The following is a 22,126-nucleotide window of genomic DNA, read 5'->3' as shown; positions in this document are numbered from 1 at the left end:
CCTGCTGTCTAACTGAAATTTTGTATCCTTTGACCATTACCTCTAATCCTCCCCACCCTGAGCCTCTGGTAACCACCATTCTACTCACTGCTTCTATGAATTCAGCCTTTTTAGGTTCCACACATAAGTGAGATTATACAGTCTATGTCTTTTTGTGTCTGGTTTATTTCATTTAACATAATGTCCTTTAGGCTCATCCACATTGCTTTAAATGACAGGATTTCCTTCTTTTGCAAGGCTTGAATAGTATTCCATTGCAGGCATATATTTTATATATATATATACACATACATACCACATTTTCTTGATCCACTTATCCGTTGATGGATACTTTGGTTGATTCTGTATCTTGGCTATTGTGAATAATGTTGCAATGAGCATGGGAGTGTAGAGATCTCTTTGACAGGATGATTTCATTTCCTCTGGATATATACCCAGTAATGGGATTGCTGGATCATATAGTAGTCCTATTTTTGATTTTTGGAGGAACTCCATACCATTTTTCATAATAGCTGCAGTAATTTACATTTCCACCAACAGTGCACAAGGGTTCCCTTTCCTCTGCATACTTGCCAACACCTATCTTTCATCTTTTTGATAACAAGATGGAATCCTTACTTTTATTTTATTTTATTTTTTATTTTTTTGAGATGGAGTCTCACTCTGTCGCCCAGCCTGGGGTGCAGTGGCGCGATCCTGGCTCACTGCAAGCTCCGCCTCCTGGGTTCACGCCATTCTCCTGCAACAGCCTCCCATGTAGCTGGAACTACAGGTGCCCGCCACCACGCCCGGTTAATTTTTTGTGTTTTTAGTAGAGACGGGGTTTCACCGTGTTAGCCAGGATGGTCTGGATCTCCTCACCTCGTGATCCGCCCGCCTCGGCCTCCCAAAGTGCTGGGATTACAGGCTTGAGCCACCACGCCCGGCTGGAATCCTTACTCTTTGCAACTTAAACTGACAGGTGATTTGGTCAATTAGAAACAAAAATCTTTCCTGTTTCAGATTATTTATTTCTCTTTCAGTATCCAGAACAACACAAACACCGAATGTGTTTTTGTTTTACCATGAATTATTAGCATGGGTCCTGGCCTCTCGGCCATCTGTTCCTCCTACCTTCCTGCTTTTGGAAATAAGGAGGTCATCTATGGTGAAGCCAGTTCCATGATGTGTGGAACACAAGGTTACTACTTTTAAGAATAATTTTTCATAGCTTTCCTTCAATTTGATACTTTCCCATTGATTTCCAGTTTGTAAGTCTAGCTATTTGACTTCATCCTGAGCGTATCTTGGTCAGCCTGAGTAAACAACGACAAGAGGCTCAGGTGTTCTGGTGGCATCCAGTTTGAAGTCTGGAAGATGTATGTCTGGACAGCTGTGTGCAAAACCTTCTGTACATGAAGATCAGCATATCCCCAAATGATATGATAAGTAAAACTAGAAGAATAATGAAGAAAAATGATAGGCTCATGGAAGGGAATAAACAAGGTATGCCTCTGGTAAATAACTCCCTGAAGGACTCTTAGAAAAGACTTACTGGTTAATTGAATCAATCCATCATCCTTGGGGTGACAGCACCAAATTTGCAATCTTTTTTGGGAGTTGTTTTATTCCTTTCCAATACAGTTTAAATTCATAGAATAAGCAGTTAAAATATACCTGTTTTATTATTAAGGTGTCACATTATGAAGGTACTTTCATTATAGAAAATGCTCACATTAATTTTAATAACAATTTAGAACGAGTAAGAGCATCAACATGTGGTTTGTAAAAGGATTTTTTCTCTCTGAATTTGTCTTACAGAAATTAACTTTTGTTATTTTAAAATTTTAAGCGCGTTTGCTTCTAAACTCCGTAATAATTAAGGATTTTTAAAAAATAACCGTCATTATAAAAATCCGCCTTTATCCCTTTTAGGAGGAACTCAGCTTGTCCTTTTTGCTGTCGTGGGTAGTCATGTCTCCTAACATTGTGCAGATTTCAGTGGGAGATGTGATCCTTGAATGTATTATCTAGTTCAAGTTTTGTTGAATTTAAAGTCATAAAATACATGTATGTTTTATGCATTTGGCCCTCGCAACTATCAGAATTGTTTCAAGATGCTCGCATATTGTAAAATGGACATTGTGTATTAATCACAGACTTTGTTCTTTCCTTTCTTGGAGTAGGTGGAAGATAGGCATAAATAAAAGGAAAGGAGCATCGGGCAATGGATCCTAAGCAAAGATTTGCATGTGACAAGAATAATTGGAATTTTACAATGTAAGGATATTCATGTAAAAGCTTCCTAAGTACAAGTGTTGAGTGCTAAAATTTTACCAAAGACAGATGAAACATCTGAAGAAATATTTTCTTGAAGAGTATTGGAAATAGTCAACACGAGACTGCTTATGTAATCTTAATCTCTCTAGTATTAGTTACATCTAAGTGTACTATAAATGAAATAACAGAAAAACATATAGCCCTGAAATTGAACACATAAGTGTCTTACTAATGTATAAGAACACATCATATCTACATGTTTGCATATTAATTTGGATTATGTTTTAAAAAACTATGATATAATAAAATATATTTAACATTGATACTACACTGAACCTGATACATAATAATTCAGAAATATTTTATGATTTAATACTGTTTTAGGGCCTTCCTTATCAAAGTTTATTTGAATTTATAAAACTCAGGGTCAGTTGATAGAGTCCGGGATTTGTTTTATTCTATTCTGACCAGAGTATACATCCTAAAATTTGCTGTGCAATGGTGAGTTATTTGCATTTTCAGGACACAAGCTAATATTGAATAGTTCCTTAACTGCCTTAGTAGGTTTTATTTTATGGGTTTGAATTATGAATTGGTTTGGATCTCAAAAGTTTGTTCTAAAATGTGACCTGTTTAAAATGAGTTTGTATTTCTGAATTAAAATGGTCTGCTCATTATAGTAGAGTGAAATGTATCAGATGTATAGCAGAGTGAAATGTATCAGAGGTTATATTTTTTAACAGTTAACAGATGCAGATCCTGGTTCCACAGGATTTTACCAAACTCACGATCTATTTAATTGAGAACTCCAGAAGAAAGAATCCTTTCTTTACAGTATATATACATATCGTTGATCTATCAGTTTTGTCCTTTTTATGCAACTACATTGTTGTGTGCATTTCACATCACAGTGTGAAGAAACATCCTGACAGTTATTCACAGTGACTTCAATGAACACCATATCAGTATACTTTTTACACAGGGGTCAAAAGTAAAAGCCAGCTTGATCATTTACAAGGCTTTCACCATGCAGCTGAGACGTCAAGGACTACAAGTTGATCTTCAGCTTCTTAAAATATGGCCTCGAAGCCTTTCGTGTCTTCAGTCAGCTCCAGCATTTTGACTGATGGGAGCTGGTGTGTGTCTGTGTGCAGTGGGAGAAAGGACATAATTCTGAACCTGACACAGCCTGCACCTGGAGCAGCCTGGGCCTGCTGCCCTCAATTCTTTGGGTGCATATAATCAACCTCATCTGAAACATTGTTTGTACAATCGCTAATGCCAGTGGCTAATCTTTTCTATTTGCCTGCTTTATCCCAATACTGTCTTCTATTGAGGTGAATATCAATATTTGAATAACAATAACAAAAGATTCTGTAATCAAAGTGGAAATAAATGAGTATTTTAGATTATTTTAAATAATTCGGCCTGTAAAAATAAAAAGAAAAACTCTGCCTATAATTTAACCAAGATTTAAAAAAATAGTGACCTAACCCTCTGTCAACTATTAGCTTGATGGTAACTCTAAATCCCAGATAGAAGGTGGGGTGGGGGAAAGTTCTCCAAATGACAAGTCTATTGCAGGCAGTCTTCTAAAAGAACCCTCAGTGTTAGCAGATAATGAAAGTACATGTTACCTATGACTGAGCAGAAATGATGCCATGACCTGGCAATTTCTTTTCACTGCTGACATATCCCTGCACTGCACAAAATATCAGTGTTGCCTTCATGTACATTTAATAGAGTTTCTCTGTCAATGACATAAGCAAATACACCATGAGAAGCAGCAGGGGTTTTCAGGGATGGCTCAGAAACTTAAGCATTTTTCCATTTATTTTTAAAATGCAAATTACACGAGTAAGTCAAAAAAATCACTCTGTTAAAAATACATTCAGAATTAACAAATGCAAAAAAAAGGACACATCAGGATCATAACTCTTGCCTTCTGAATATTAGGTTTATAACAAAAGCTCAGCCTAGAAAAATAGCATTCTTCACCGGATTTTGAGGAGGATACAGCTGTACAACTGTAGATGTTTTCCCAGATATAATCACACTACTGTGCTTACTACTCCCATAAAAGACCTGTCCACCTATTACTTTTTAGTAGTCAACTACTGTTTTTTAAAATTTTGGTGGTGATGATAGTCATGATTTGGTGAAAACTTGGCTGTAACTGAAAGCAGGAATATGAGGGCTTATTTTCTGTAGCCATATACATGTAGTATAAGGTGAAATGTCACCACAGCATGAACGTACAGTGAAACCTCATTTTAATAGTCACATTAAAAGTCACATTAGAATAGTTTGTGGCATGTATAGTATTTATATTTTAGGAATCAAAGGACAATACATTGGTAAATATTTTTCTCATACATTAAACATGCACGTCACTATAAAAGCGTCTTATGAGGTTTCACTGACATGTTCGCAATTGTTTATTTTATACATGTATGTATGGACAAACACACAACCCACTGAGGAAATTCAAGCATGAGTGCTGGAATCTTTTTTTATAGTTTATGTTCCAATGATAACTCTTTGTTCCTCTATCATTTTCAAATGTTTCTGTGTGTGTATATTACAGACATCCATGCAAACACAGTAATGGAACTGGTGTATGTAGATCTGAATGGGCTAAGGTCCAAAGTAGTTTAATCCAATAACTGAAACTTCATAGAAATCAAAGAAAAAACTTGCTCCATGCCAATTTATAACTTCTGAATTTCACTGCACTAAAGAATGGTGTGTTAGTTTCAAAAAATTGAGTTTAATGTCTCAGGTGTATCCAAGAAAAGATACGACTCATCTGAGTTCCTGATAAGCCTGAGCTAATTATGTTTTCCACTAATGAAAACCAAATAATGCTTTAAAATATAGAACAAAATTTCCTAGGAGTTCAGAATATTCCATAAACACATTGACCTACTATTAAGTTTCCAAAGGCATCTTGTTGCCAACTACGTTAACAGCACAGTTTTTTTCTGCCACAATAATACAGGAGGATTGAAATACACTCTAACACACAACAGATCCCCCAAATACCACAAAAAGATCTCAAATATTTCACCAAGGTAACTATTGCTCCCCCCACCCACCCAAAAATAATCTTGTACGCTGAAGTTAGAAAAAAAAGTTCACCTACGTAGAGTCTTCAATTTGAATTAGATATAAAAGAGTAAACATAGCTAATACATATTCAGTTGGCCTCTGTTGATAGAAATCCACAGCTGTTTCTGTGTTAGTAAAAGACAATTGTAGATACTTATAAAAGCACCTAGAGTGCAATAAATAAAATCAGCGAGTTAAGCCATTTCTGCTTTCTGCTTCCAGTAGATTAGTGAGTTTAGTAGATTAATGTTTTACTCTGTCCCATCCCCAACCCCATCAGAAGACCATATTTTAGAATTACAAAGATGACAAATATTGTTATTGTTACTTGTCTCTTTTGGGCCACCATGGAGGCTCTATGGTAAAGCACTTTGCTGACAGCTGGCACTTTTCTTATACAGACACACTGGAGCTGCTGAGCTATTCAGTCTTGTTCCTTGACATGAAACACACAGGCTTGAACTCATTCAGAATTAATAGCAGTGTGTTAGCCTAAAGGAAGTGACTTGGGGCTGTCTGCACTGAGATTCTTGGGCACACAACATAGGTGGGTTAAGGCAAGTATGTACGGTACAGCCTTTAGGGCAAACAATCTGCCATTTCGGACTTCGGGTACAAGGTCATCATGACATGTTTTGTTTGTTTTTGCAATTACATTGCCTAAGTAGCCGTGGTGCTGTCAAAATGTGTGGAGTGCAGAAGACAGAGCTCTCAAACTAATGTGCCTTGGATGACTTCCCAGCTCACAGAGGCCGACCGGCTGGGCTGCAGAGGAGTTAGCAATGGCCAGCAACCGTTGGGCATCAACACATCTCCTTTTGAACTTTCCAAAGGCCTGGGAGAAAGGAGCCTGCTTTCAGGAAATCCAAGATGGGCGTGTCCTGCATGTTTGTCTGTCTCAGTTAGAAAGAGGAGGTCAAGTGGAATTGGTGTGTGCGTGCTCACGTGTGTGTGTGTGCGTGTGTGTGTGTGCGTGTGTGTGTGTCAGTGTTGTATGTAGAGGCTTTGCATTTGTTTTGTTAATACGTATATGTATTTAAACTCGGTTGCTTCTTGCTCTTCATAAAATGCAGGAGGCCACTGCGAAAAAAGTTCTTTGAAAGGTTCGTGGGCTGACATACTGAAGTCATCTGTATTATTTTGACCTAAGAGAGAGAAAAGATGTTTTTAGTCAAGGGAGAAAGCGACGGGTGCCTATTGCTCACCACCTTCTCTCACCTTTCCAAGCACAAGAGCAAACAAACAAACAAACAAAAAAGAAGCCCAAATTGGGTTTTAAATAATTTTCCTCCTTTTTTTAAATTCATTGCAACTGCATGGATAGAGAGGCCAGTTTTGGTCATTTAGAATCTATTTCCAGGGACAACTGAAATGAATATGTACTTCTGTACAATTAGGCTGCCAAAAAGAATGCAATGTTTTCAAATGTTGTCTGATATACTATAGGATATTCTTATATTGCTGGAAGCCCAATCAGATCTCTACTTGCTCTGACAGTCACTTAGGTCCCTGGTAGTCAAAGCAGCTATTTTGTTAAAAACTTAAGCTGTAGACATGGGATTTTTTTTTTTTTTTTTTTTTTTTTTTTTGGACAGAGTCTAGCTCTGTCACCCAGGCTGGAGTGCAGACATGGGATTTTTTCTGTGCAGCAACTTGGTTGCTATTGGTTTGTTTCAACAACATTTACCAAACTGTAAGAAAAATATAATTAATATAATTAAAAATCTTTCATTTTTAGATTAGTTATACATAATCTGAAAAATTACAAACCAAGAACAGTCACGCAACTTAAGAGGACTGTCTATTCGTTGTTTGCAAGAACTAAAACAGCTGTGACTGTAGGTCAGCAGTGTTTTCAAAGCTTTGTCCAGGATCTTGGCCACAGAAGATTTGCTGGGAACAGTGGGAGCCCCACAGCTAAAAGTGCATATTGCTTTTCAACATTTGTTTTCCTTCCAAGGAACAGCTTTTGTTTCCATTTGCTATATAATATTGTTAGGGTGTTTGAACTGGCCCCTGAAGTTAAATTACTCTTACTTTACAAGACATATTTATGGCAGGTTGACAGAAGGTACACGCTAAATGATAAAGACATAGGAGATGCTAAGTTCTCTGCCTCTCAGTAGGGGATGAGGTTTATAGGTGTGTCAGTTTTGGTTTTTCACTAGATTTTCAATAAACAGTGGCTCTCAGATTATTGGTTTTGTGGGCTATGAAGTTGAAAAGGCCCTTCATTTAACAGTGCATAATGTAAAATAAAAAAGAAATAAACAGAATGCAGAAAAGGGAGAGAGGCACAGCCGTGTATGGAAATGTGGCAGCTAAGTTAGTGGTAAGAATACAAACAAGCCAATTAAAAATCAGAATGTAATACCAGGTCAAACTCACAGTCTATTTAAGAATTTGGAAAGAACACTGACTGAAGGGGTCAGGAAAACCCGCAGATAATCATGGCTGCACCACTAACAAGTTGTGTGACTTTTGTTTTTGTTTTTTTGGGTTGAGTTTCCTCATCTGTAAAATAAAACCTTACTGTACTGGGTCCAAGGTCTCCTATGGGATGTTTTGTGGAAGGGATGATTGGAGTATTTTGACTAGTAATTTTTAAATGTACCTTAAGTATACAAAACTTCCTAAATCAGAATTCCATTAAACATTTCATGACCAGTGAGACTTGAAAGTTCTGATACAATTTTACCACTCTCATGCAGGAAAGAGGAAAACAATATATTTTTTATAACTTTTAATTGGCATTTAAAGTGCTCTGTGGAACAAAATCATGGGAAGTTTTGTCCTCATGGAATTTAATTCTGGACAAAGGTATCTATCTTTGTAGAGTCTCTTCTTTAAAGCCCATTAGAATTATAAATGCTTGATTTGAATTTAATATATTAAATTGCATATAACTAGCATTCTCATGTTTATCTTTAGATAAGAGATTACATCTAATTTATTACAGCTTGATAATATTAATTGATCACTCATATTGGCCAATACAATAAAATATTATGTAATAATATTAGTAGCAAACAATTACAAACCTTCTAGATATTTTATTCTATTTTTTTTTTTTTTGAGACAGAACCTCGCTTTGTCACCCAGGCTGGAGTGCAGTGGCATGATCTTGGCTCACTGCAACCTCTGCCTCCCAGGTTCCACAGATTCTCCTGCCTCAGCCTCCCAAGTAACTGGAATTATAGGTGTGCACCACCACACCTGGCTAATTTTTGTATTTTTAGTAGAGATGGGGTTTCTCCATGTTGGCCAGGCTGGTCTCGAACTCCTGACCTCGGGTGATCCACCCACCTCAGCCTCCCAAAGTGCTAGGATTACAGGCGTGAACCACCGTGCCCGGCCATATTCTACTCTTGAGCACAAATATATTGATATATGTTACCTGAGTTTATATTATACATTAGCAGTCCTCAACCTTTTTGGCACCAGAGACTGCTTTTGTGGAAGACAATTTTCCCATAGCCCAGGGTTGGGGGGAATGGTTTTAGGATGAAACTGTTCCATCTCAGATCATCAGGCATTAGATTCTCATAAGGATCACAAAACCTAGATCCCTCACACATGCAGTTCACAATAAGGTTCACACTGCTATGAGAATCTAATGCTGCTCCTAATCAGACAGGAGGCAGAGCTTAGGCAATAATGTTCCCTCACCTGCTGCTCACCTCCTGCTCTGTGCTCAGCTCCTAACAGGCCATGGGCCAGGACTATTCATGGCCCAGAGGACCGCTGTTATATATAATATACCATTTACAGAGGAGATCTTTTAGGAATGACTTATAGTATATATTACTTCTGACTTGATACAGCCTTTTCATGAGTGATGTTTATTAACATAAGCATTATTCTACCACTATGAATTATGTTTATTAAGCACTTACTATGTGACATGTCCTGTGTTTCATGTGCTTTAAATATATATTCTTTCGTATAATTTCAGAGCAATCAGATAAAGTCTGTATGCTGTCTCTATTTTGCAGGTGAGGAAACTTAGGCTTGGTAAAATTAAATAGAGTTATTCAAACAAAGTTACATGCCCGTGGTCGCAGGGAATTTAATCTCAGACAATATGCCTTCAGTAGGTCATCTTAACCACTATTCCTGATTGGTCTACCTTTTTAAATAGAACACTTTAGAGAATGTTACATAAAATATTGAAAAGAATGATAAGGAGTGTCAAGGATTGATCATGTTTTATTGTTTTTGTAGCTATCAAGAATCTTTCTGGGGGGATAGGGAAGGTTTGGCATGCATAGCAAACAACTGTAGTACATGGTGAAAGAAATAAAAGAGAAATATTAGAGGAGAAAAGATTAAGAAATGCTTCATGAAGGAATATATCTTAAGAAAATTCAAAGGATAGTGGGGTTTCAAAGAGTGGAATTTGGAAAAAGGATGGTGTTTGTTGTCTAGAGAACAGCATGAACAATTGGAAAAATACATATATTTGGATAAGGCAAGAGTTCTACTTTGGCTAGAAAAAAGTGGCTAAGGGGAGCTATCAGACTGTTTATGCTCTCAATAGATTATAAACTTCAGGAGGACAGGGCTAGTTCTTATTCATTACTACATTTTCCTAATATATCCAGCATCATCTGCATAGGGTTGGGACTCAGACGTTATTAAGAGTTGAAGATAAGAGATACTGTTTCAACAGTAGGTAATAGGGACTCCTTGATAGCTTTGAAGCAGGGAAGTGAAATCATCAGCGCAGTGCTTTAGGATAGTTAATTTGGCAGCCATATGGAGGATACATTGGAGGTTCTGAAATAAGGAAGAGACCGAAAAACTTAACAGGTCATACACTGCATGAATTAGGGCAGTGGTTGTGGGGATGTAAAAGAGGAAATGTGTAATACACTGTTTATAGACGCAATGCTTTGAATGAAGCAAAATTTTGGTTGACTTCTTAACTGCTGAAGTCTGTTTTGTGGGTGCTATTAGCAAATGATTTCAGAGAACTACAAGTGACACAAAGAAAAAGGCAGGCACAGTGCAAGATTATTCTTTTTTAAAAAAGAAGCTGAAAAGAGGGATGTTTAAAGATTAATTTCTTTGGAGGAGCAGTACTTACTCCCAAACTCCATTTATTATCCTATACACTAAAGATATTAAAAGGTAAAATGATTCAATGGTGGAGGACAACGACAACAAACACATATCTTCAAAGAGAAGTTCACATTTTAAAATGAATTGGAATCTTACTTTCTATTTTGATCTTCGCTTGCAATTCAGCATATCACTTGATGCTGATATATAGAATTTGTTATCAGTTGTTATCCAAGGGAATTTGCCTAAACACAGATATAAAAATCAGGCTCTGATTGTATGTCTGCTCTCTTGAGTGCTAGAGTTAAGGGTTCGATAAGTTTCAGTGTTAATGTTCCAGTCATTTTCACTTTTACATCAGAAAAATGATAGAGAAAGTGTATTACTCAGTTTTTTATTTTTTTAACACTACATATAACTTGGGTGAACCTATTATTTATCATCTAAATGAGAACTCTTTTGAGAATAATAATTATGCCAGGACAACCACTGTAAACTGAAACCAGAACATGTGGTTTATACATAATTACATATAACTGCCTACATTGTTATATAATTTTCAAAAACTACAACTTTTTGGCAACTCAAAGAAGTGGTAGATAATTAACACAGGCTTTTGAGCCATGTAGGTGATACTTATGTAAGACTAAAGGTCACTTTAGAAAAGACATTTCTTATAAGTCAAATAAGAAAAATTCATGGAAAAATGTTATTGAAACTATCCCAGTCAAAACAGTATTAATAGAAAAAATACTGGAAGTATGTAACTGAACAAAAGCTGCATGCCATTGATTTTGTATCATGATACAGTTACTTGATTGTCTTTAGTACCCCAGAAGAACACCTTCTAAGTAAAATACTTACATGTACATAGGCTGTAGTTGTAAATGAGATGTCTTCTGAGGCCCTTGATAGCCATAAGAGTCAAAGCCACCTATGAAATCAACTGAAAAGGGACAATTGTCTTCATTAGTTAGCTTTTCAGAAGAGATAAACATCCTTGATTGATCAAGGCCCCACACAGATTACTAATAAACCTTTTATTAGTAATAATCTATTAAACTTTTAAAAGTAACTAATTGCTAAGAAAAAAGAAATGGAAGAAATGATAGTTCCTTCAAGGTAGTGATTCCGCTGCCTCCCTCCCCCACCACTCATTGTAAGATTCAATTATTGCTTTACAAGAATCTATTCACTTGGTAGAAAAAAAATGATGTACTATTTTCAAATAACCAAGACCTAATTGGAGTAATAGAGTTAATTTACACAATGGAGATGCTATATGCCTTTTTGGTTAGTGTAGATTTTCTGTGACATGCTACAAAATGTTATAGCATCTAAATACAAACAATGACCACTCAAGTGCATGTATCTATCAGCAATCGCAGCACTAGTAATAATATTACATGTTATGGTTATCAAGCACACGGTACTATGGTGGAGGTCATGTAAATTAACTCAACATTGCTGTCCCTGCCAAATGTGGTTTACGATCTGAAACAATCAGAGGTAAACATGTGGAACGGTCTAACCAAATATTCAGATTCAATACATACTTAGCGATGTAAGATACAATAAGATATAATAAGAGTTACTGTGGCAGATTATATTTTCCAAACTGGCAGCAAGAGTATCTCCTATGTTACATGTTTTTACAATATGACTTTGACATTCCTCCTATACAATGGTTTGAGTATGTCTCTTCCTCTTGAACATGGGTAGCCCTTTCTGGCAGCTTTGACTATGCTATAAATGACACTATGGGGATTCTAAGGGTAGATCATAAAAGTATCATGCACTTTTCTCTTGCTCTTTTGGGATGTTCTCTCTTGGAACACAGCCATGATGCCACAAGGAAGCCCAAGCTAGCCTGCATGGAGAGATCAATGAAGGACCAATGGATAAGTGTTTCAGTAACAATACAACTAACGTATCAGCTGATAGCCAGTATCCAAACCCAGGTGTGGGAAATAAAATACCTTTAAATCAGGGGTGTCTTTTGGCTTCCCTGGGCCACATTGGAAGAAGAACTGTCTTGGGTCACACATAAAATACACTAATACTAACGATAGCTGGTGAGCTAAAAAAAATGCCAAAAAATGTCACAATGTTTTAAGAAAGTTTACAGATTTGTTTTAGGACTCATTCAAAGCTGTCCTGGGCTGCATATGGTCTGTGGGCTGTGGGTCGGACAAGTTTCCTTCAAATGATTCTAGACCCTCACTGTTGAGTCAGTTCAGTCTTGGTATCTTCCCAGCTCAGGTTTCTGACGTCAGACAACAGAGGCAAGCCATCCCCTCTGTGCCTGTCTGAGTTATTAACCCACAGAACCTATGAGCGTAATAAATGGTTGCTTTATACCACTAAGTTTTGGCAGCAATGGTAACCGGAACAGTCAAGTCTAAAAGTACTGTGAAAAAGTTTAGTTTTTGTTTTTTCTTTTTCATTTGTGAATAAAGAGGTTTTAGAGTGGGGATAAAAGAAACAAAAGAACACAAGGTCAACAAAATAAGAGAAAGGAGAAAGAAAGTCAAATAGAGATAAGCAGAATGCCCTAGGACACCCATTCCTTTTTTTCTAGCATCTCCTTCTATTGGCTTACTTTGTCTAGTTATTCTCTTACTAATATTTGGGGTGCTACAGACAGAAACTGAAGCAGGGTGCAAAGTAACATAAAGTCCATGATGTCTGTGTAGTGGAGAAATCCTTTGTTTTCTCTTACAAAAAGACCTTATTTTTTTAGAGCAGTTTTAGGTTCACAGAAAAATGGAGCAGAAAGTACAGATAATTCCTGTATATTTCCTGCCCTGACACAAACACAACATCCCCCACTATCAATACCCTACACTAGAATGGTACATTTATTACAATCAGTGAACCTACACTGACACATTGTCATCATCCAAAGTCCATAGTTTACATTAATGTTTATTCTTGGTGGTGTACATTTTATGGGTTTTGATAAATGCATGACATGAATCTACCATTAGAGTATCATAATAGTTTCACTGACCTAAAATTCCCCTGTGCTCCTTCTAATCATCACTTCCTCCCCCAACCCCTGGCAATCACTGATCTTTTTGCTGTCTTTATAATTTTGCCTTCTACAGAATGTCATGTCATTGGACTCACACAGCATGTAGCCCTTTCTGGCTGGCTGCTTTCACCTAGTAATATGCATTTAAGATTCCACCAGGACTTTTCATGACTTGATAGTGCATTTCTTTTCTCATGGGAAACCCTTTTACTGAGGCAGAATGTCTCTTCTCATCCAAAGTGGAATGGTATAATGACAAAAACAGAGACCCTGATATTAGAAGGACCAGGGTTTAATTCTGCTTTTCCCTTTGCCACCTATGTGACCTTGGATAAACAACTTAACATCTCTTAAAATAGGAATTATCATATTTATCTCATACAATTTGTATGAGAATAAAGTGAGGAGTGTAGAGTCCTGGATGAGACATATGGTGTAAAAGAAGAAAATTAAGAGCCTCTCAAAAAATTCAAGATTTCTTTATAATTCTAAGCCATTCAGCATAGCAGAAAGAGAAGACAGAAAATTCTTAATTTAGGACAACTATAGAACCATAGCCAGTATTTTACAGGAAATGGATCAAAAGAGTGTGATCCTCTTTTGTCTTCTACATTGTACCTTAGCTAATACAAACAGTGCCAGAAGAACTATGTAATAATTACACAGTGACTCTATTTAAAGTTTGCACTTAAAAAAATTATTGACTGGGTGCAGTGGCTCATGCCTGTAATCCCAGCACTTTGGGAGGCCGAGGCGAATGGGTCACCTAAGGTCAGCAGTTCAAGACCAGCCTGGCCAACTTGGTGAAACCCTGTCTCTACTAAAAATACAAAAATTAGCTGGGCATGATGGCTCGCGTCTGTAATCCCAGCTACTCGGGAGGCTCAGGAGAATTGCTTGAACTCCAGAGGCAGAAGTTGCAGTGAGCTGAGATCATGCCATTGCACTCCAGCTGGGTGACAAGAGGGAAACTCTGTCTCAAATATATATATATAGTTTAAGACTGGGGATTTGTTGCAGATAGTGTCTACATTTCTGTTTATCTGGAAGGGCTATTGTTGACAATGAGACTAAATTAATGACTAGTTTTCTAAGAGGTATTCACCGAGTTAGAGCTTCACTGCTCTGAGCTTCTCTCTTAGTAAGATGGTCTCTACCATGGTGGTGGAGAGTGGGTTACAATAGATCAAGATCATGGCAGACAGAAACAGTTAAGGTCTCCACTGAAATTGAGATCCAAGTCAAACTCAGGTTTATTAGTATTTTTACTGCTACTGCTGTTGTTGTTATTATCATTGTGTTAGTTTTGAAATATTTATTCACTTGTTTACAGGGATTTAGGGGGGATGGCAGAAAAAAACAAAACAAAACAAAAAAACAGATGATAATTACGAACCAAAGATCTTTGGATGAACCAAGGGATAATGTGAAGAAAATAAGATGAATCTTCAAGCCCAATGGATAGAATTAGGTCCAAAAATGGAAAGCAAAGCTTGAGTCAGAAGCAATGTAGACCTTCCAAAGACATGAGAAAAGGGAAATGAGGGTGTCCTGAGTCTGTGGTGCGAATGGAGCTTGAGTGGCCTGGGGCTTGCTCTTATTAACCATGATCTGTATGCTGTGTAGGTGGAGAGAGATGGCTTACAACTCCCAGATTAGGGAGGACAGCACTAAAGCTCTGATGGAAGGACTGTGATCATTCTGATTATTCGGACCATGCTGATGGCCTAGGTATGGAAGAAATTCCAACAGAAGGTGACCCAGAACCAAGATGAGAAAAGAAGCAGCTCTGAATGTAACCAGGCTGGATTTTTACCATTTCACTTGTGAGGGGGCATTCAAATTTAAATCAGGAGCAGAGGGCATATTTTCTATAGTTTATTTTACCTACATGCTTGAGTTCACAGCCAAGGAGATGGTGTACAGCAAATTTTCATGTGCACTTCTTCTCAGAAATTGTTTGGATGTCTTCCTAAAGACCCCAGAGAGAGGAATAGGAGATCAACTGGATCCAACCACTCATTATAGTTAAGATTATGGGGGTCAGCACAGGGAGACTTGATTCTTCTCACCTTTTACAGAAGGGTTCTTCAACCACATATGGAACTTTTTGGGGTGCCATGTAGATAGATAGAGAGGTAGAGGTGTTTTTTTCCTCTCAAAAATGGAATTAGTGGGGTTAGCTTACATTTTTAAGATACCCTTAATACCACTTTGTTCTGTTTTCAGTTTCTTTTACATAATGACATTTATTCAGGCTCTAAAGAGACTACTCATATTCTAAAACTTTTCTGAGCAATAAGGGTCATAAAATATTTGACAGATTTTTGTCCAAGTAATTTGGATGGCAGCTAGATGTTTGGGTCGTAACTTATCCCTGCATTATTTAGAAAAGAGTAACTTCTATCAATCAAGAATCTCCTTACATCCTTAAAAATAAACTACATTCCCCCAAATTGCAAAATACTTAATAGTTCATGAAGCCCTTTCAAGTGATATCATTTATCTTCACAAAATTACTTTGAGGTTGGTAAGAATAATTATCTTAATTTTACAAATCAATACAGATTTATTGAGTTTTATCCTGAGGCCACACAACATTTGAGGATGAGAGTAGAAACCAGGTATTCTATTTCCTTTGTACGTATATTGAAAAAGAGATTTCTGCATTTGACTTATGCCATTCTAGTACATTTTTCGAATGTTATCTACAGTGATCAAAAGCATCAAATCACGTTTTTATGTTCTTTCTAAGTTATTAATTTAACAAAAGTCTTAAGTAGTTGCTTTGAGTTCCCCTTTTGTTATTTGTTCTCCAGCATCTTTTACTCTGTTCTTTCTAGAAAATTTGCTCTTTATCTTCTTCCCATCTAATACTGTAAGAATCTACAGTATTAGATTATTCTTTGATTTAATATTGTAGAAATATTTGGATGTAAACAATGACTTATCAGAAATTACCTTTGCTGAATTTGCCAGTGATAGTTGCCAATGTGGTATTTTGGTTTTTGTTTTTGTAATGTATCTTTAAGAGGGTAGCATCCTTCAAGGTTTAGTTCACGCGCTCTGTGTCTGATAATTTATACAGGACACCAAATATGCATTTAAGCCATCCTTTCTTCTGAAAATTATTTATATTCTCATCCCCATCTTGTAGGACTGATAACGATGACGATTTTTAAAGTTATGAGAGATGTTTTCTTTCATGTGACTTGGCATATTGTCTGTGTAACTTCAATGCTTAACAGAAAATGTGAAAGACAGACAGGAAGTACTAAAAGCCTGAATTAGAATTAGGAGAATGAGAAAGGAAAGATGTCAATGAATTTGAGATGAATGGACAAAGAGGTAGAAAACATAGTTCATGGCAAGTTTTTTGAACATGGGGGAAAGGGAGGAAAAGAAAAGGTTCAAAGTTGAGTCTCAGAAATTTGTTTGCCGGGGGCATATTGCTGCTTTTAAAGAAAAAAACAGTGTCAAAAGGGAGTTGGTGTTTGGCTTTCTTTTAGAAATGTAGTATTTAAGTTATAAGTGGTACATCTAAGTGAAGAGATGCTTGGTATGCTTGGGACAGGTATGCTTGGGAAAAGGGAAATGTAACTGTAATTAGTGCAAGGGAAATTGGGGACTTGCTGGGATGTTAGAGATGAATTTCTTTCTCCTCACTCAGCTTTATTTTGCTTCATTGCAACCTATTTCTACCTGATGTATAAATCTGCTTGCTTATTTGTTGATTTCCTCCACTACTGTAATACAAGCTACAAGAGATTTACTGCTTTCTACTGTTTACCATGCTAGCCTCAGAACCCAGAACAGTGTCTGGCTCATGGAAGACACTCAATAGGTATTTACCAAATAAACTCTTACACCCTTTAGGCTGTAAAGGAAAATAAGGCAACTGATCGGAGCATGGAAGATGCTAGAAAAACTTCCAAGTGAAATTTGGCTGACTGCCAAGGCCTTGAATGATATAATAAAGACTTTTTATAGACAATCTACAAAGTTGTTACCTGGTGCCGTGAGATACACAACAGAAACTTTTTGGATACCAGTAGGAAGAAACCACCACTACATCCTCTTTGGCCAAAAGGAGTGGAAGGAAAGAGGTTAGGACATGCATTCGCATCAAAAGGACTCCAGTGAGATGGTCATTCATTGATGAATGCTATTGAGTGTTACAAATCTTGGTAATTGGTAGGAAGAACATTGTTTTCCTTCTGGCCAGTTTATAAAACCCTAAACAGAGGCACACGACTGCACTGAAGGTGGGAAAAAAAGGTACTTTCTTAATCTCTGCCGTTTTGGAGGGATTTGCATTTGGTTCTCTGAAGACAACTCAGGATTTTTTTTTTTTTTAAAGAGCTATACTGAGGTATAATTGACATGCAAAACACTGCACATATTTAATGTGTGCAATTTGATAAGTTTGGACCTGTGCATACCTGTGAAACCTTTACCACAATCAAGGTAATAATATATCCATCACCTCCAAAAGACAACTTAGAATGCTATCATTTTCTTTGCAAGTGTATTTTCTTTTTGCCTTCATTTTCTTATCTACAGTGTGGGTATGTTTACATCTATTGACCTATGGGTGGGGGCAGTAGATGTACTGTAATAATTGCAGGTGCAATTATTTTAAATTTGTTAAGTGCCATATCAATTTAATAACTATGATTTAATAACATTAATGATAGTGGAATTTAGAAATTACCAAGTAAGATAAAAAAGCTTTTTGAATAAATATTCTTTGTAATATATATTTCCTGTTGTGAGCCTCTCTTTTATTTAAACCTTTTAATCCTGAACACTGAGTTCAGCAAACTTAAAACTGTTTTATTAAATACATGTTGGCAATGAGGTATTGTAATATAAAATTATCCCTTGGTGATTAATGACAAAGCCACTATTCAACATACTCCCTTTTGAAGACAGAGCTGTAAAAAACCATGACGGGAAAATTTAAAAGGCAGTTCATAGGAAGCTAAGCCTAAATATTTAGAATAACTCATTGAAAGACACTAAAATGTTTGATGTCTTTCAGTGAGTTTTTCTAAATACAAAGGAAATTAATAGGGCCTATGAAAATAGAGCATCTTTCCATTATTTCCATAGGTATAAATTCCAAGGGTACTTAGCTCCAGTAATACAAAAGAAACATAAAACATATCCAACCTTAAGCCAAATTGAAAAGAACCACTTTTTTCCCACTAAGCTCTAGTTGGTGGCAGGAATTCAAGCTGACCGTGTGAGCTTGAGGTGTTCGGTCTGGGCTAAAATCTCGGGATGGACTCTGAGCTATTTTTTTTTCCTGATAAGGAAAACACAATCCTTTATAGGAAGAGGTATTTTAGCCTGTTGTTGCCTGAAAGGTCACTAAAGTGTTATACCACAGAAGGTTTTTAGCAGGCGAAGCACACGTGGAATGAAATTAGAGTTATTAGCTAAATCACCGCCGATGCTTTGCTTCCTAACCTTGTTCATCAAATATGTTTTCTCAGGGTTTTAGTGCCTTATTTTTCAGTTTCCTTCTTACTTGTATCAGAAACAGATCTTTAATATTTGAAGCTTGGTAACACATTCACACATGCTAAACAATGAAAGTGAAAAGCAATAGGTATAATAGTATCATAATAAATAAAGTATATCGTTAGTTGAAAAATCACTTTAAGCTTTTGGTTCTAAAGGCCTAATAAAAAATGAAATATAAGTTCCACTTGATAAACTATTTTGTGTTGTTTTTCTTGTTCATATCTGCTACTTCTCAGTGAGGGCAGTGCCTTAGGTGAGATTATAAGAAACACATGATGGTTTTCTGCTGAGACTCGGATCTTTTTATCAGGTAGTCTTTTAATAATATAATGCCCGTACTTGATATATCATAATGCCACTACTTGATACATCATTGTAGAATCTGTTTGGTAGCATCAAGATGGGGGGATTTGGAGTCAGAAGACCTGTGCTCCGGTTGTGCCTTTACTTCTTACCAGCATTGGACCTATAAGTAGGTCAAAATTGCTCTGAGCCTTAATTTCTTCCTCTGTAAAGTGAGGATAATAAAGCAATTTCAGCTTCGAAGGGTTATTGAGAGAATCAGGTGTCATATGTGTGTAATACGTAGAAGCATGTATATTAAAAATACACTATGAATAGGATTGGGATCTCATCTCTTTTTAAAAAGGATTTATACAAAAGGAATGATTGGAATTATGCTTTAAAATGCACATTTAGGCTCTTTACTGAGACAATTAGCATTTCCAAGGGTAGGAGAATAGATGGAATAAGGCTCAAACGAGAGAATTTTGTATTAGAATTTACTAAAATTTTGTATAGAGTGACAAAAGTGTAGAAGACATCCACAGAAGCCGAGGAGACCAGAGGGAGGTCTATGGAGAGCCTTTAAATGCCCACTTAGTTAATTGTGATTTGACAAGCAACAGGAATAGCCTGTGTGACATAATGCAGAAGAAAAATAAGTTAATTTATATTTTTTAAAAATTACGTAGAACTGAATTTCCATATTTCAAATTCTTTTGGAAATGGCCTTGTATATTATGAGAAAGAACACAAATAATTTGGGGCTAGCCTTGTCTGTGGTCTATGAGGCTTTGCTGCATATGTGGGCAAAAGGAACTGTCCAATGAATGGTCAAGAATGAAGATCCTGAGAGCTCAGTGTCCTGGATCAGGCAAAACGACAGGCCAAAGCTTGGAGGATGGATTACTTTGTAGAGGAGAAGCTTACCTGTTCCTCTCAGGTTTGGGCAGGGTTGCAAGAAGACAAAAGAATAATTGCCAGTAGAGATTTGTTGAGGTTCTTGAGGGAAAATCAAAGAAGTTTCTGTTTGATAGATTTGACTTTTTCAGGTTTCAGTACTTGGTTTAAGGATCCTGGAAAGGTGTGGAACAGGTCCCGTGGCCAGAGTGCCGCTTTGTCAAACGCAGATGAATGAAAGCATGGTTGAGCTGGAGACAATACCCAGCTGAGTGTAGCAAGTACACATTTGCTGTTGGGTTTAGTTACTTTCTCCAGCAATGAGCAATCACCCAGGATTAGAAGTGGAGAAATTGAATCTGGGCATTGTCAGGAACAGATGTTGAAAATCCAAGCGTAAAGGATGTACAAGCAAGGAAGGAAACCAAGGATGCTGACAAGAACACTGCTGCCTTTGCTAATCCTGGAGATAGATAATGAGTAGGAAGACCCAAAGCATGAGAAAAACATAGGTTCAGGTGGAGGGAAGCTTCCAAATAAGGGTGAAGAAAACTTTTTCCAAGAGGGAGGCAGGAGAACAAGGAAAAAGAATAGGTAGGTGTTTACAGTCAGGCAGAAAATTCAGAACTGGACATCTTAGAGAAGCCTCTTTCCACCAAAATGAAGGTGATCCATGATGAAGGGAATGAAGGTGGCAGATGAAGGGAGTAGTGATGAGGGAGATGAGAACTAACAGGGTGGAGAAACTATAAAGCTAGAGTCAGAAAATTATGAATCTGATATCTTTTGAGGCTTTCAGTAAATGTAGAGAAGCATGTAATGAAGATTATGATGAAATAACTAAGGCAGCTTCCCCTTAAATGTGCCTGGGCTCACTTTGTGCCATGCCATTTGGATGGATTAGATTTTCCAGTCTTCATTTTGTTTTCCCCTGTTAGAATTGCTTTCAATTATATACGACATGTCTTTCAGATTTCAGAAATTGGAAGGAGCAGTTATTACAAGCTATAGGTGAGCTCTTTAGACATGATTGGGTATGTCTTCTCAGCTGACATCCAGAATATATTTAGAATCCACAGCCCATTTAAATGTAGGAATTTTAATTAGGGTTGTGGGTACATTAACATATGCATATTTAGGGAAATAAAAAATAAAACATGCGTGCTGTAATTACCTATTAGAGACATATTCTTTACCTCGTAATCTTTGCTAACATATTCTTTGTATCATTTTACTGTCTCCAGAAATGAAAATCACAAAACTCCTGAGCCTAAATTAATCATCTCCTTAGAACAACAGTAGCAATTTCAGGAAAGAGAATGTCCCACAGTTACTCTAACATTTTTATTGGTATTTGGGAAAGCTGAAACTAGATTTCCTATATCGAGTTCATGAAAAGAACTTAAGATCATTCCTGTGTGACTTATGGTGTACTTTTGGTCAATATCGATCCAAAAAGTAGTGCCTTTTAAAAAAGGCATGCCTGTCTTTGCTAAGTGCTACATCTAATTTATCCCTTAGGTTTCAGCTGAATCATCATGTCTTCAGTGAAGAATTCCCTTATCTTCTAAATGCATGAGTTCTTCTTGGGATCATTCCCATGGCACCTCCATCCCCTTTCCTTGTGTGAACTTTCATCACACTTTACTATAATTTCTCTTTCTCTTGTAAATTGTGTGACGGATTGTGGGCGCCATAAAGGCAAAGATGGTATCTGTTTGGTTCCCTGCTTTATCCCTAGTGACAACACATAGCCTACCACCCAGTAGTTGCTCAATAAATATTTGTTAAAAGAATCTGTCTCAGGTATCGCAGTGAAGTGACATGGAAAGTATTCTTCGAATCTTGACATCGATGTTCTGCTCCCAGTTCTGCCTCTAAATGATTGTTTAACTTTGAGCAAGTCAATTTGAGTGTCCCTTTCCTTAAATGTAAAATTAG

General features: G+C 36.9%; 1 protein-coding gene across 8 annotated transcripts in view; it reads right to left on the bottom strand.

Annotated features, from left to right (window-relative positions):
* Positions 1-4,074: 4,074 nt before the first annotated feature.
* The window catches only part of NKAIN2 (sodium/potassium transporting ATPase interacting 2), a 1,020,326-nt gene continuing 1,002,274 nt past the window's right edge, over positions 4,075-22,126 (bottom strand). For 5 of the 8 annotated variants that reach the window (XR_006697365.2, XR_006697364.2, XR_012433406.1 and 2 more), the window contains 3 exons: positions 11,299-11,380; positions 10,591-10,679; positions 4,075-6,515 (listed from right to left, as the gene is read on the bottom strand). Coding sequence is in view for 3 of the 8 variants with exons in the window: in XM_065543331.1 (XP_065399403.1) it covers positions 6,506-6,515; positions 11,299-11,380 (92 nt within the window). In the remaining 5 variants the exon portion in view is untranslated. The remainder of the gene's footprint in view (positions 6,516-10,590; positions 10,680-11,298; positions 11,381-22,126) is intronic. The other 3 variants (XM_065543331.1, XM_005551718.4, XM_074036977.1) reach the window with 1 other exon arrangement.

Source organism: Macaca fascicularis, chromosome 4 (genome assembly GCF_037993035.2).
Source record: "Macaca fascicularis isolate 582-1 chromosome 4, T2T-MFA8v1.1".
In the NCBI taxonomy this organism is placed as follows: domain Eukaryota; kingdom Metazoa; phylum Chordata; class Mammalia; order Primates; family Cercopithecidae; genus Macaca; species Macaca fascicularis.
This window is presented reverse-complemented; position numbering and strand designations above follow the sequence as displayed.